Source organism: Triticum aestivum, chromosome 7D (assembly GCF_018294505.1).
Source record: "Triticum aestivum cultivar Chinese Spring chromosome 7D, IWGSC CS RefSeq v2.1, whole genome shotgun sequence".
Taxonomy (NCBI): domain Eukaryota; kingdom Viridiplantae; phylum Streptophyta; class Magnoliopsida; order Poales; family Poaceae; genus Triticum; species Triticum aestivum.
In genome coordinates, this window is record NC_057814.1 from 602,459,781 (window position 1) to 602,471,579 (window position 11,799).

Consider the following 11,799-nt stretch of genomic DNA (forward strand, 5'->3'; position numbering starts at 1 on the left):
TCACAAAAACGAGGGTGGTGTTGGCTACTTGACTGTCTGTTGGTACTTTGTTGCTGTGGTTCAGTTGTGGGGTTGCCAGCAGCCAAACCCAAACCATGGACTGGATGTTGCCCATGATCGAATATTTGTTTTATCAATTTCAGAAATGAAACTTTTGATCAAAATTTCAGAAATGAAATTGTGACCTTTTTTATTGATAAAAGAAGGGCTTCACACCTTTCCGATTTTCATTAATGAAAACCATGATGTTCGGAGCTACAAGGAAAAAAGAAAAAAGCACGACTGAACTGCTCCCAGCTCCAGCAAATCCCCGAGAGGGAAATGTTTTCAGAGCTGACAGGCAAGACGATGAAACCAAACCGGCTTACTGCAGCAAACTTTGTTACTTAAATGGGAAAGTAGTGGCTGCACCCACCTTTGGTGCACCCACGGAATGAACAGTAAATTAAAAAAAATAGTAAAAAAATGAAAGCAATCTGAAACTTGGTGGATGTGATTATGAGCTACTGCCTCCGTTCCATATTAGTTGTCGCGGAAATGGATGTATCTAGACGTATTTCAGTGCTAGATACATCCGTTTGAGCGACAACTAATATGGAACGGAGGGAGTAATGTTTTAGGAGCTTGCAAAGTTTGGTCACCAAAAAACATCAAAAGATTTCCATACGAAACGAAATACAAATGATGTTGTGCACCCATGTTACTATTCATATGTTTTCAGCACGAACTTTGTTTTTTTTGTACAGATTTCCTCGGATGTTATTTCGCCACCAAATTTTGCAAGCGCCGAAAACATTTGCACATAATCACATTCACAAAGTTTCAGAATTTTTTGAAATGTTTTGCTAAGTTTTTTATCGTGGGTGCACCGGGGTGCAATGTGCGTGGTGTAGAACAGCCACACTCTATTTAAATTCATACATTCATCCAGGCTAAGGGCCTCACTGAAATTGTGAGCTAGGCTCCATTTATGAAAAAAAGAAGTGATGGTGATAGGGTTGTGACAGATTAACCAATGTGATGAGCTTAGCTAGTACTCCCTCCGTAAACTAATATAAAAGTGTTTAGAATACTAAAATAGTGATCTAAACGTTTTTATATTAGTTTACATAGGGAGTAGATAGATATATGCACTAAGGTGGAGAATTAAACAAAGATTTAGTAGTATGTGAATGGGTGGATGGATTGATATTTGATCATTATGCTGGCGTGGAGCCACCACCCCGCATAAGCTGAAACTAGTCACTGCGAGGCCAAAGCCAAACCAAACCAACTGCGCATGCAACAATTCTTCTGCTCCGTCGAGCTGCACATTTCGACCGAGCACTGACCTGCGGAGCAGAAACGCCATCGCCATCGCCATCACCGCCACCGGAACGAAATGCAGGCAGGCGTGGATCGTTGCCTCGAATCTTGTCCGTCCATTCGTCAGCGCGGGCCGTACGAGACCGTTCACCTTGGACGGGGGCCGCCGTAGCATCCGATACGGCCGGCGTTCACATCGGTGGATTGGTTCTGCCAATAAAAAAACAGGGAGGCCCTTTTTTGCCCTTCCATTCGGTCCATGTGCTTTCTATCCTGCTCTCTTCTTCTTTTTTCGGGGTATCCTGCTCTATTCTTTTTTCGATAAAGGGCCCTTTATTAACTTAAAATGTCATCCTGCTCTTTTCTGAGTTGTTGTGTCTAAGGATGGCAGTTTTACCCACGGGTACGGGTACCCGCGGGTACCGTACCCGCGTGGGCAGGGTATGGGCACAATTTTATACCCATGGGTAATACCCATACCCTGCCCGTTAAGTCATGGGTAGGGTATGGGTATAACCTTGTACCCGCGGGTATACCCATACCCTGCCCGCTTGTAAACTAATATTAAGTTGTCATCAATTAATCATTAATTTGTCATGTGGCTTGTCTACTCCTATTGACTTATGAGTATGTTGTACTCATCTACCAGTTATTGAGTTGAGATAATTGCTTTTTGTCAAATGTGTTACCAAGAGCGTAAAAATGTGAACAACTCATGTACTATTTGTTCTACCCGCTGGGTATTCAATGGATACGGGTACCCGTCGGTATGGGTATGGGTAAAGTTTCATACCCATGGGTACGGGTATGGGTAGAATTTTGTACCCACCGACTATACGGGTATGAGTATGGTATTGCTCTACCCTACCCATACCCTACCCATTGCCATCCTTAGTTGTGTCTGATGAGAACTCGGTACGTAGTGGAGCCATAGTGTACCCGGTAAAACTGTACTAAACGAAGGAAGATCTGAGCTACTCTTTATAATCAGTTGTAGATACCCGGGATGCCGGGGTCCGGTTGTAGTAGTAGATACTCTTATAGGACAACTCCAACACGGTTCATCATCAAACGGCGGAAACGTCCGGTTGGGTGTTGCCATCCAACTCGATGCACCAAATTTAAAGGGGAGGTATTGGTTTTCATTAATATTTTGTTCTTTTACATACAAATAGAATTCGACCTTAGTCGATGATCGAGCTAGACGGTCCGGCCTCGTCGTCATCGCGGCACAACGTGAACGCAGTTGACTTACCGATGCAGTCATTGGTCACGTCCGCCACCGCCTACGCCTTCTTCATGATCTCATCAAAGAGGCGGTCGTGTCCCGCCTCATTGACGCAGAGCTGCCACCGCTTTGCGATGGAAGGTGTAGACGTCGTGCACGGAATTGAGCACCGCCGGTTGCCCATCCCCTCAAGCGCGGAACCGCTGCCAGCGTGACCACGACGGTATCGTCGAACGTTTGCTCACCCTCGATTTGGCCCACCGCCACCCGGTGCTCCAAGAGGAGCTGCAGGTTGCACCGATGGTCCTTCAGCAGCTTTCGGAATGCGGGCACTTGCAGCGCATGCTCCTCCTGCTCTACCATGACCGGGTTGTAGTCCGTTTGTGCTCGGCTACCGGCGCAGGAGCCTACTCCTCTTCCATCGTCATGCCGTCCACGAGGTTGTCCCGCCGAAATGTGAGCCATGTGCTTGGCTTCCCAATTGTGCACCTTGGTTGTGATTTTGTGGCGGCGGCGCGGCGATAGGCTCTTCCACCACACATGACTCGGTTTCAAAAAAAAAACTAAAAGAAACTGTACAAGTATACGAGGATGTGATGTGTGTGTGTAAAACATGATGATGAAATACCTCGGGATGTGCAATAAAATAAAATCATCGACTTTGTGCATGTATCAAAAAGGAGCAGATTTGTCTATTTTTATGTAGCACTCATATTAATGTATTTTGTCTTGAAAATTTACACACACTTGTACACTATATCTATATAAGTATATGTGTGTTTAGAAAATAATGAAAAAAGAAATTGAATTTTGATCATTTGAAATTCTGCTTCCACCGTGGCTGAGCTTCATTTGGCATTTTCGTTACTACCCGGCCCAGCTGCTCGGACCACCGTCTGCGGTTGCTTCGGCTCACCGCCGTCGCCGAGGAGCGGCGCGGAGAGGCAGCAATGTGGCGGAGGCAGGGCCAGGTGGAGGCGACGCGCGGTGGCCACGGGGGAGTTCAGGTACGACCCGCTCAGCAACGCACTCAACTTCGACGGCGGCGGCAGCGACGATGTTAGAGTTGTGTCGAATATTATTGTACAAGGTAGGTTACAGTGGGACTTGTAGTTGTACTGTGTTTACATAGGATGTGGAGTCGTGTCCAAGTAGGACACTTGTATCCTAGGCCTCTCATATATAGCAGGGGTAGACACGATGTAACCTATGCCAACATAATAGCACGGGCACGCGGGGGAGCTGGTGGCGTGTGCCGGCGCCCGGGCGGCCGGGGTACGGTATTGTGACGGTGTCATGGGGAGGAGCGCCCGTAGTCAGGCCTCGGGGTTGTAGCCATATCGGCTAACCTCGTTAACAAATCTCGGTGTCGTGTTTGTGTGATTGCTTGGTTCTCGGTAGATCGACGGAGCGCCTCAGATTTATTCTAACAAGTGGTATCATGAGCAAGGTTCGAAGAGGCTGCGGATGAGATTTAAAGGATGGATCATCGTCAAGTTCGGCAAAAAACGATATGCGGAAGTGATTGTTCCGTGGCGGTTGTTAGGTGTGCTGTTGACGAGATCAGGATAAGCATAAGGAAGCAGGCCGTACGGAAGCTCAGATCAAAAGCGATCGGGAGCAGCTAGCATCGGTGAGTTGCATCAGCGGGCGGCTAGATTGGTTCGGTTGATCGAAAGCGGCGGCGGCGGCGGAACGTGTGGGCAGCAGAGTTTGGCGAGACGGATCGAACGAGTCGAACTCGATTGGTTTGGCACAAGCTGCGGCCCAGGAAGCTGCAACGCAGGGGCAAAGACCCAGGCCAGGCGTGGCCCCGCAGGTGGCGCAGTAGGCCGAGCGCAAGCAGGCAAGCGGCTGCAGGAGCCCAAGGCCCGGGTAAGGCTGGCTGGCAGGCTGAGGCGTGCGCTAGCGATCGGGATTCGAGGAAGTTAGCAGGCGCTGGTGCGTACAGAACCATGCAGCCGAGGATTTGTTGTGAAAAAAGGAGAAACAAAGTCCTGACGTGCATGCGTGATGTCCAGGAGCATTGGTGTGGATCTTGAGAGTTTTTTGGATCCTATTTTGCTAAGGATACACGGAAGGCTAAAAGGGGACAAGTTCTGGATAAAAAGTCTATGCGTACACAGAAGTTACTAGCAAATGGCGACAAGAAAAATTATGCAGGAAGTATTCATGGGGTCATGTTTGCATGGAGATTTTTTCTGGTGGGTCATGTTTGCTAAGAGTGCTTGGTGCGTGTGCGTTAAGGATGGTAACACACGCATAAGGCTTGGAGGACTCTGAAGTGCGGCGCGGCAGGATCATGCATACACAGGGCGTCAGGCAATGCACGGATGTGCGGGCAGACACGACGCAGGGTGGAGCATGGTTGCAGTCGGATAATTTCGGCTGGGTCGGACTGGACAGTCTGATGGATCGACATTGATGTTGGTTAGACAGAAGACGGCGGTGATTTCAGCGACGACGACACAGGAGCGTGATGTTGATGGTGGCCGACTTCTGGGGCGTGGAAACACGTGGTGCATGCCTGAGGGCTTGTGTGGCTTCGACAGACTATGGCGTTGGGTTGATTCAAGATGGTGCGCACAAGGGAGCTTGAAGTCAACAGGGCGCGGGGTAGCACGGCGCAGCTACATAGAGTCGTGTTGAAGGTGGAGCTGGAGTCTGATGGATGACTATGCTCTGAGCTGATGGAGGGGCTACGGTGTAAGATCGGAGAATCGAAGCCTATTTCAGCGGGATAGCGAGAGACACGTGGATCGGACTGGGTACCAGTGGTCTGACGGAGACGTGATATACTCGGCATCGGTCGGTGATGATCGGTGGTTCTCTGCAGTAGGGGGTTGAGTGGTGTGGGTCCGCGGCCCTAGAGACTCGACCAGGACAGCAGAGGCTCGGCGCGGTGATAGCGGCGAGGCGTGCGGTAAGCATGGGACATAGCAACAGACCGAGGCACTAATGGTGTGACATGTGGTCAGACAAAGTGTGCAGGGATGCTGAAGCAGTGTTGACGAGTACTAGATTCAAGTTGGTGACTGGGTCTATCGGTGCCGGTTGATGGACATGAGTTGACCATTGAGAATCTGAGAAAGTGGCGGAAAGTCTGAAATTGTCAAAAGCTGAGAGGGTACATGGCCGTATATTCTGTGGTGTTCAGTGCACATGGCAAAGTGAGGATGACAAGTACAGAAGGAGGCGGAGTGCTATAGCTGTGGGACATGCTAGAGACTAGCCGGAAGAAGGATGAGACAACTGCGAATTAGACTCGGGGGTGACACAGGGCGACAGTGAAATTCCTTCAAGTTTCAGACAAACGGTCAGGAAAGAGTGGTGATGTTGAGTTCGGGTAACTCTAATATGTGGCGTCCAATTTGTGAGTTGTTCATTTTTACGCAGACAGTGGTCGGTGTGTGATGGCGTTGAACTGATTCTTCGGAAGTTGGGAGCACAAAGTAGAGTAATGAGAAACTTAATTTTGCTTGAGTGTTGACTGTGAAGAAGACGAGAAGGGACTACAGTTGCAGGTGGAGTCACATGGAGTCTGGGAGTAGCAGCGGTGCTCATGGCGTATCTCAAGTCCAATGTACATGGAGGTTCGACGCACAGACGAATTCAAGGTGGTGGAGAATATTCGCCAAGGTGGAGTTTTTTAGAGTTGTGTCGAATATTATTGTATAAGGTAGGTTACCGTGGGACTTGTAGTTGTACTGTGTTTATATAGGATGTGGAGTCGTGTCCAAGTAGGACACTTGTATCCTAGGCCTCTCATATATAGCGGGGGTAGACACATGATGTAACCTATGCCAACATAATAGCACGGGCACGCGGGGGAGCCGGCGGCCTGTGCCGGCGCCCGGGCGGCCGGGGTGCGGTATTGTGACGGTGTCATGGGGAGGAGCGCCCGTAGTCAGGTCTCGGGAATGTAGCCATATCGATGAACCTCGTTAATAAATCTCGGTGTAGTGCTTGTGTGATTGCTTGGTCCTTGATAGATCGACGGAGCGCCTCGAATTTATTCTAACAGACGAGGGCGGGGAAGCAGATTATGAGGTGGTAGTACCGGTAGCAGCATACTTGTAGGATTTGACCAATCATATATCCCCGTGGTTCCCCATGTTGCCGACACAGGACATGTACGTACACCAAGAGGAAGAATTGAAAATGTTTTTTTAGCGGAGAATTAAAAATGATTTTCTGTTGTTTATCGAAAAGGATTTTCTTCTAGATGAAATTGGGAAGGAAATTAACGTGTCGCTGCTTCTGTTTTTCTTGGTGGCTGCAGCTGTTAAATCTGCTCAAAACCGTGGACAATAGGAATTGCTGGGTTTGGATTGCTCTGCATTTGGTGGCCAGAGGAGTCTTTTTTTCCTTTTGTTTTTGGCCTAGTTCCGCTCTGACGACGAAACTGCCGCCACAAACATTTGTCGGTCCACCTGAACCACGAAAAGTTTTGAATGGTGGGGGTTATGCTAAGGACCACGAAACATTTTCTATGTCAAACTTTAGTTGAGGCGAGGATGGGAAATTTAGTTGCTAAGCATGATAATTTTGTCCCCAATTCATCTTTTTTTTTCAGAAATTTGTCATGCTTGACAACTAAGCTTGACATCCTCGCGTCAACTAAAGCTGCCATAAAAACCGTTCGATTTGCCATGGGCAAAAACCGACTATTTGGTATTTATCATTTATGAATACTAAAGCACAACAAAATAGGACCGGAAAAGTTACAGCACAAAACAAGCACCTTCCTTCTTCTAGCTGTCTGACTTTCAACTTGGCCGTTTTCATCTGAAGTCCAAACAAAGGGACCTTATCACCGGACATCGCAAGCTATATCAGAATACCTCTTTGGTCACGCTCACGGGCGAACAAAGGGTGACTAGGGTTGTTGTGACTATCGTTGATGCCGCTGTCGGTCCACCTGACCTCTAGTGGACCTTGATCATGTTTTGTTTTTCGTGTCCGATTGTCCTCTCTGGGCGCCGCCTTGAAGTCGGAATAATGTCATTCTCGCCTAGACCTTGCTCCGGCGATGCTTCCAACAATGACATAGGGCACATGAAGGTTTGGTCTCGATGAATCGGCGGTTTCTACAAGTGCAATGAGTTCTAGGTCACTAATTATAGGGATACCATGTCGCTTTGGCTAGTTTATCTGGCGACGATCTAGAGAACAATGATTTGTTTGGGTGACGTTCACAACTCAATGTTCAGCCGTCATTCTTCGGGCGGAGGGGGTTGAATCTAGGAGAAGCGCTCGAATGCTTGTTCCGGCATTCTTTGACGATTAGCTTACGATGGTTGTCTGTCATCAAAGAGGCGCTAACGACTCCCTGTCCGCCACAAACAAGGTTTGTCCGGCTTTGGCAAGCAGTAACGGCTCACCATCCACTTGTTTTCGAGGTTCAAGATGATTGACTTCCTAGGAGATCTCTTGTAAAAAAAATAGACATTTTGTTGACTGACTGATTGGCTCATGCTTTCCTAGTTCACACCTATGGACGTGTAAAAAATATCAGGACCCAACGGCCAAAGGCGCGAGCGGACGTGGGTGGCGCCACGCCAGAGCCCGCCACCACCACACCCTCCCTCCCCTGCCCGAGCTTGCCAAAGAGCGCTTCCAGGCTCCAGTTCCAGCGTATTACTGCAATTTGCAGCTCGGCGCGTCCATGGAGCCCGCGGTGAGAGCCGCGGCGGCCTCCTGCTCCTCCTACTCGTCGCTCCATCCCCCGCGCGCCCTCGTCGCCCGCCGCCTAGGCCGCAGCTCCGGCCTGTCGCTGCCGGCTCGCCGCGTGGCCGTCGCCGCAGCAGCTATCGCCCTCGACCCGGTACGTACACACGCTGAATTCTAGATGATTCTTATCTTAGAGAGAGAAGGGAACTGGGTTGTGTCTACTGTTTGCTAGGAAATGGAGAATGGACTGTCGCACACCACATGTTTGGTGTTATTCCTACGCGGCTATGCAGAGCTTAGGCAGGAACTTTCGTACAGTAATTGCTAATCAATGGACTCTAGCTGGTCCAGTTTTAGCACAGATTTTGAGTTTAGGGAGATGATGTGTATCATGCTGATATTTGGCCACGAGATGCAAAGATTGATTGAACCTCGCATGGCAGATTAGTTGACTGGCCTAAATGCGTGTATATACCTGCTGATGATCTATGTTGCCTTACATGTATGGGATGTCTGCTCTCTGCAATCGAGCCTGTACTATTTAACCCCCGAGAGCTAATCACGCAAACAGGGTGCTCGTGTGTGCTCCGGCAAAGAAGCAGCTTATTTAATAGCACAGTTACTGAATTGGTTGCGTTAAGCGTAGAGGAATGTTGTGTGTACCAGGTGTTTGATGTAATGCTGAGGTGGGAATTTATTTATACTGTGTAAAAAAACTGACGCTCGTTATGTGAAAAGTTTCAGGAGACCAAAAGCGAGCAGAATGACACTTCGGAAACTGAGGTGTTTGCGTGCCCTGTTTGCTATGAACCGCTGATAAGGAAAGGGCCGCCAGGCATGAACCTGTACGTCTAAACTCCATGAGTTAATTTCATCTCGCATCCATATCTGTTTGCCGGATTAGGATTTATGTTGTTCTGGCTTCTACGCGTGTCCCAGGCCAGCGATTTACAGGTCCGGATTCAAGTGTTCAAAATGCAACAAGTCATTCACCAGCAAAGATGTCTTCTTGGATCTCACTGTCACCTCAGGAATGAAAGAATACAGTGAACTCAAGCCTGCTAGAACCGAGCTGTTCAGGAGCCCGCTCGTCTCCTATCTTTACGAGAGGGGGTGGCGTCAGAACTTCAATCGGAGTGGCTTCCCTGGCCGCGACGAAGAGGTACATTTCTAGTCTGTCTCATTCTTCAATTCCATAGCCTTAAGCTGTTACTGCTCATTAAGTTCCACTTCTTACATATATGGTCTGTAAATCCATACATCCGTCACACAGGTAAGATTTCGTGCTTCATGTTTTGGTGTTGCAACAAAAAATGATCACCACTCTTTCATGTCAATTCATGTTTTTATTCATATAATTCTGATGTACCATTGGCTTTATCAGTTCCAAATGGCTCAAGACTATTTCCAGTCAGTCGCTGGTGGTATACTCGTTGATGTCAGCTGTGGCAGTGGCTTGTTTTCAAGGAAGTTTGCAAGCTCTGGGGCATACTCATCTGTGATTGCTTTGGACTTTTCAGAGAATATGCTCCGACAATGCTATGACTACATCAAACAAGAAGAAACCCCTATGAACACGTGAGCTTTTCTTCGTGCTTATTTTGAGCTTTTACTGTGAGGCTTGAAAAAATGTCTTGCAACATCCCACTCTAACAAACCATCAAGTAGACAACTTGGGCCATCACTAACTTTTGTATAGAAACCAGTGCTTTGTTTTAATTCAATACCAAACAAGACTAAGATCTATGTGCTCAGCTTCCAGTTGAACAACATGTGCTAATCTGCCCCCTTATTTCAATCTATTACTACCTCAGAATGTTCTTTTTTGTTCTATGTACAGTACAGTAATCGTGAACATTCATCAGCAGTATTCCATGATGCTTCTAGCAAATACTTACTGTTCTCTTCTATTGGTTCTGCAGGAACCTTGCACTTGTAAGGGCTGATATTTCTAGGCTCCCTTTTGCTTCTTGTTCAATTGATGCCATTCATGCTGGAGCCGCTATCCACTGTTGGCCGTCCCCTTCAAATGCGGTATAGTACCTGTCTTGTTTGCACTTTTTGATTGTACATGGTTCATAACTTCATATAGTAAAACTGGTGTCTTTAGAATTGCGATTCTATTCGTCCAGTCCACTGAACAATTAGCCAATCCACAAAGTTTAAACCACTTTTGGCATTACATGAGAAATACCTTTCCATATTTCTGTGGATTATTGACCGATCAATGAATTTTTAAAGTCAACCATGATAGTTTACTGCTTAGTTAGTATGCTTTTAACTGCTTTTTTCAGGAACTGGACATCGCACGATGACCTGTGTACCTATCTTTTTGGCATATGAACTTATTCATCACCATGGCATCTCTTCCTGCTGCTGTTTGAAAACCAGATAGCTGAAATCAGCCGTGTGCTGAAGCCCGGCGGTGTATTCGTAGCGACAACCTTCTTATCCACCCCCACGAACAGCGGCCTGTTCTCTATCGATGCACTAAAGCCACTGAGACAGGTAAAAGGAGTCGTCGAGCGTCTAGCACTACTACTTATTTTCTGCATGGCAGAGGTTACCTAGCCTGATGCACCTTATCTGCTATGTGCTGCAGATTGTTGGGCCAGTGAACAGCAGCTACAACTTCTTCACCGAAGGGGAGCTGGAAGACCTGTGCAGATCCTGTGGTCTGGTCAACTACAGCAGCAAGGTTCAGAGGTCATTCATCATGTTCTCCGGGCAAAAGCCATAGCTGAGTATCATCCAGACTCTCTTTGTATAGCCAGCCACGGTGTATATATAGTTGTGCTTTTTTATGGGTATATATATATAGCTGTTATGTTAAATCAGGTGGCGAAAATGTAACTTAAACATGCATTAGGCCGTAACCAAAATGCACGGTCTCTGACTCTAGGGAATCCAGTCATGGAAGTTCATGAAAACGTCGGTCGTGTCGTACTATCACTTAATATGTGACATGCCAGTATTTCACTCCAGTGGGTTATGTGCAATGCTCTGACGAGATGTTAATTCTGGTGAAGTTCATGCATGCCTGTTGAAGTACTCCACCCCACTCTGATGAACAATAGTAGCATTTCTTCAGGTTCAGGCATTGAGCAAAAGTTTTACACCTGAACAATTGTGTTGTTTATGTACAATAAATAAATTTTAAAGTAACTGCTGAACTATAAACCTTTTATGGTATCCATTTCTAATTAAGCTTGATAACGACCCGAACGTCTATTAAAATCTTCAAGGGTACAGACTGAATTCCTTTCTAGAGAAGATCAAGAGGGACGTATCCTGGCTCCAACCTTTTCAGAATGGATGAAACCCAAGAGATTATCGGTGCAAACAATCAGAACGGCTGAGTGAGTCGATACAGCAGCAAGAAAGAAAGTATCCTAGCTACTGCTCAGCCTTCTGGCTGGCCTGAAGGTACAAGCAGCCATTCCGGCACCTCACGATCGCTCAAGGTACAAGCAGAGTGGTGAAGAAACCTGCTGCTTGGAGGCAGCGGCACCAAGCTTCTTCGGGTCGAGGCGTGTCACAGGTGCTCGATTCGAGCTACCAACTGCATTATTCCCCGAGCGGACTGAGTGAGA

The 11,799-nt window shown here is 47.5% G+C and overlaps 1 protein-coding gene across 3 annotated transcripts; it reads left to right on the forward strand.

Annotated features, from left to right (window-relative positions):
• Positions 1 to 8,057: 8,057 nt before the first annotated feature.
• On the forward strand, positions 8,058 to 11,190 carry LOC123169390 (uncharacterized methyltransferase At2g41040, chloroplastic). 3 transcript variants are annotated; one of them, XM_044587230.1, is made up of 7 exons: positions 8,059 to 8,360; positions 8,945 to 9,051; positions 9,146 to 9,368; positions 9,591 to 9,784; positions 10,129 to 10,240; positions 10,598 to 10,714; positions 10,809 to 11,190. In XM_044587230.1, exons 1-7 carry the CDS (start codon positions 8,202 to 8,204, stop codon positions 10,944 to 10,946), a joined length of 1,050 nt encoding a protein of 349 aa, XP_044443165.1. In that variant the 5' UTR covers positions 8,059 to 8,201; the 3' UTR covers positions 10,947 to 11,190. The 3 variants fall into 3 exon arrangements, with proteins under 3 accessions (XP_044443167.1, XP_044443165.1, XP_044443166.1); XM_044587231.1 differs by having other exon boundaries at positions 8,072 to 8,360; positions 8,951 to 9,051; XM_044587232.1 differs by lacking the exon at positions 10,809 to 11,190 and having other exon boundaries at positions 8,058 to 8,360; positions 10,501 to 10,714.
• The last annotated feature ends 609 nt before the right edge of the window (positions 11,191 to 11,799 follow it).

Bases quoted from the DNA above. Each gene is read 5' to 3' on its own strand.
- LOC123169390 (XM_044587230.1), top strand. From the start codon at position 8,202: ATGGAGCCCGCGGTGAGAGCCGCGGCGGCCTCCTGCTCCTCCTACTCG. The intron at 9,785-10,128 runs GTGAGCTTTTCT...TTGGTTCTGCAG, and splicing joins GAAGAAACCCCTATGAACAC to GAACCTTGCACTTGTAAGGG. The intron at 10,241-10,597 runs GTATAGTACCTG...TTTGAAAACCAG, and splicing joins GGCCGTCCCCTTCAAATGCG to ATAGCTGAAATCAGCCGTGT.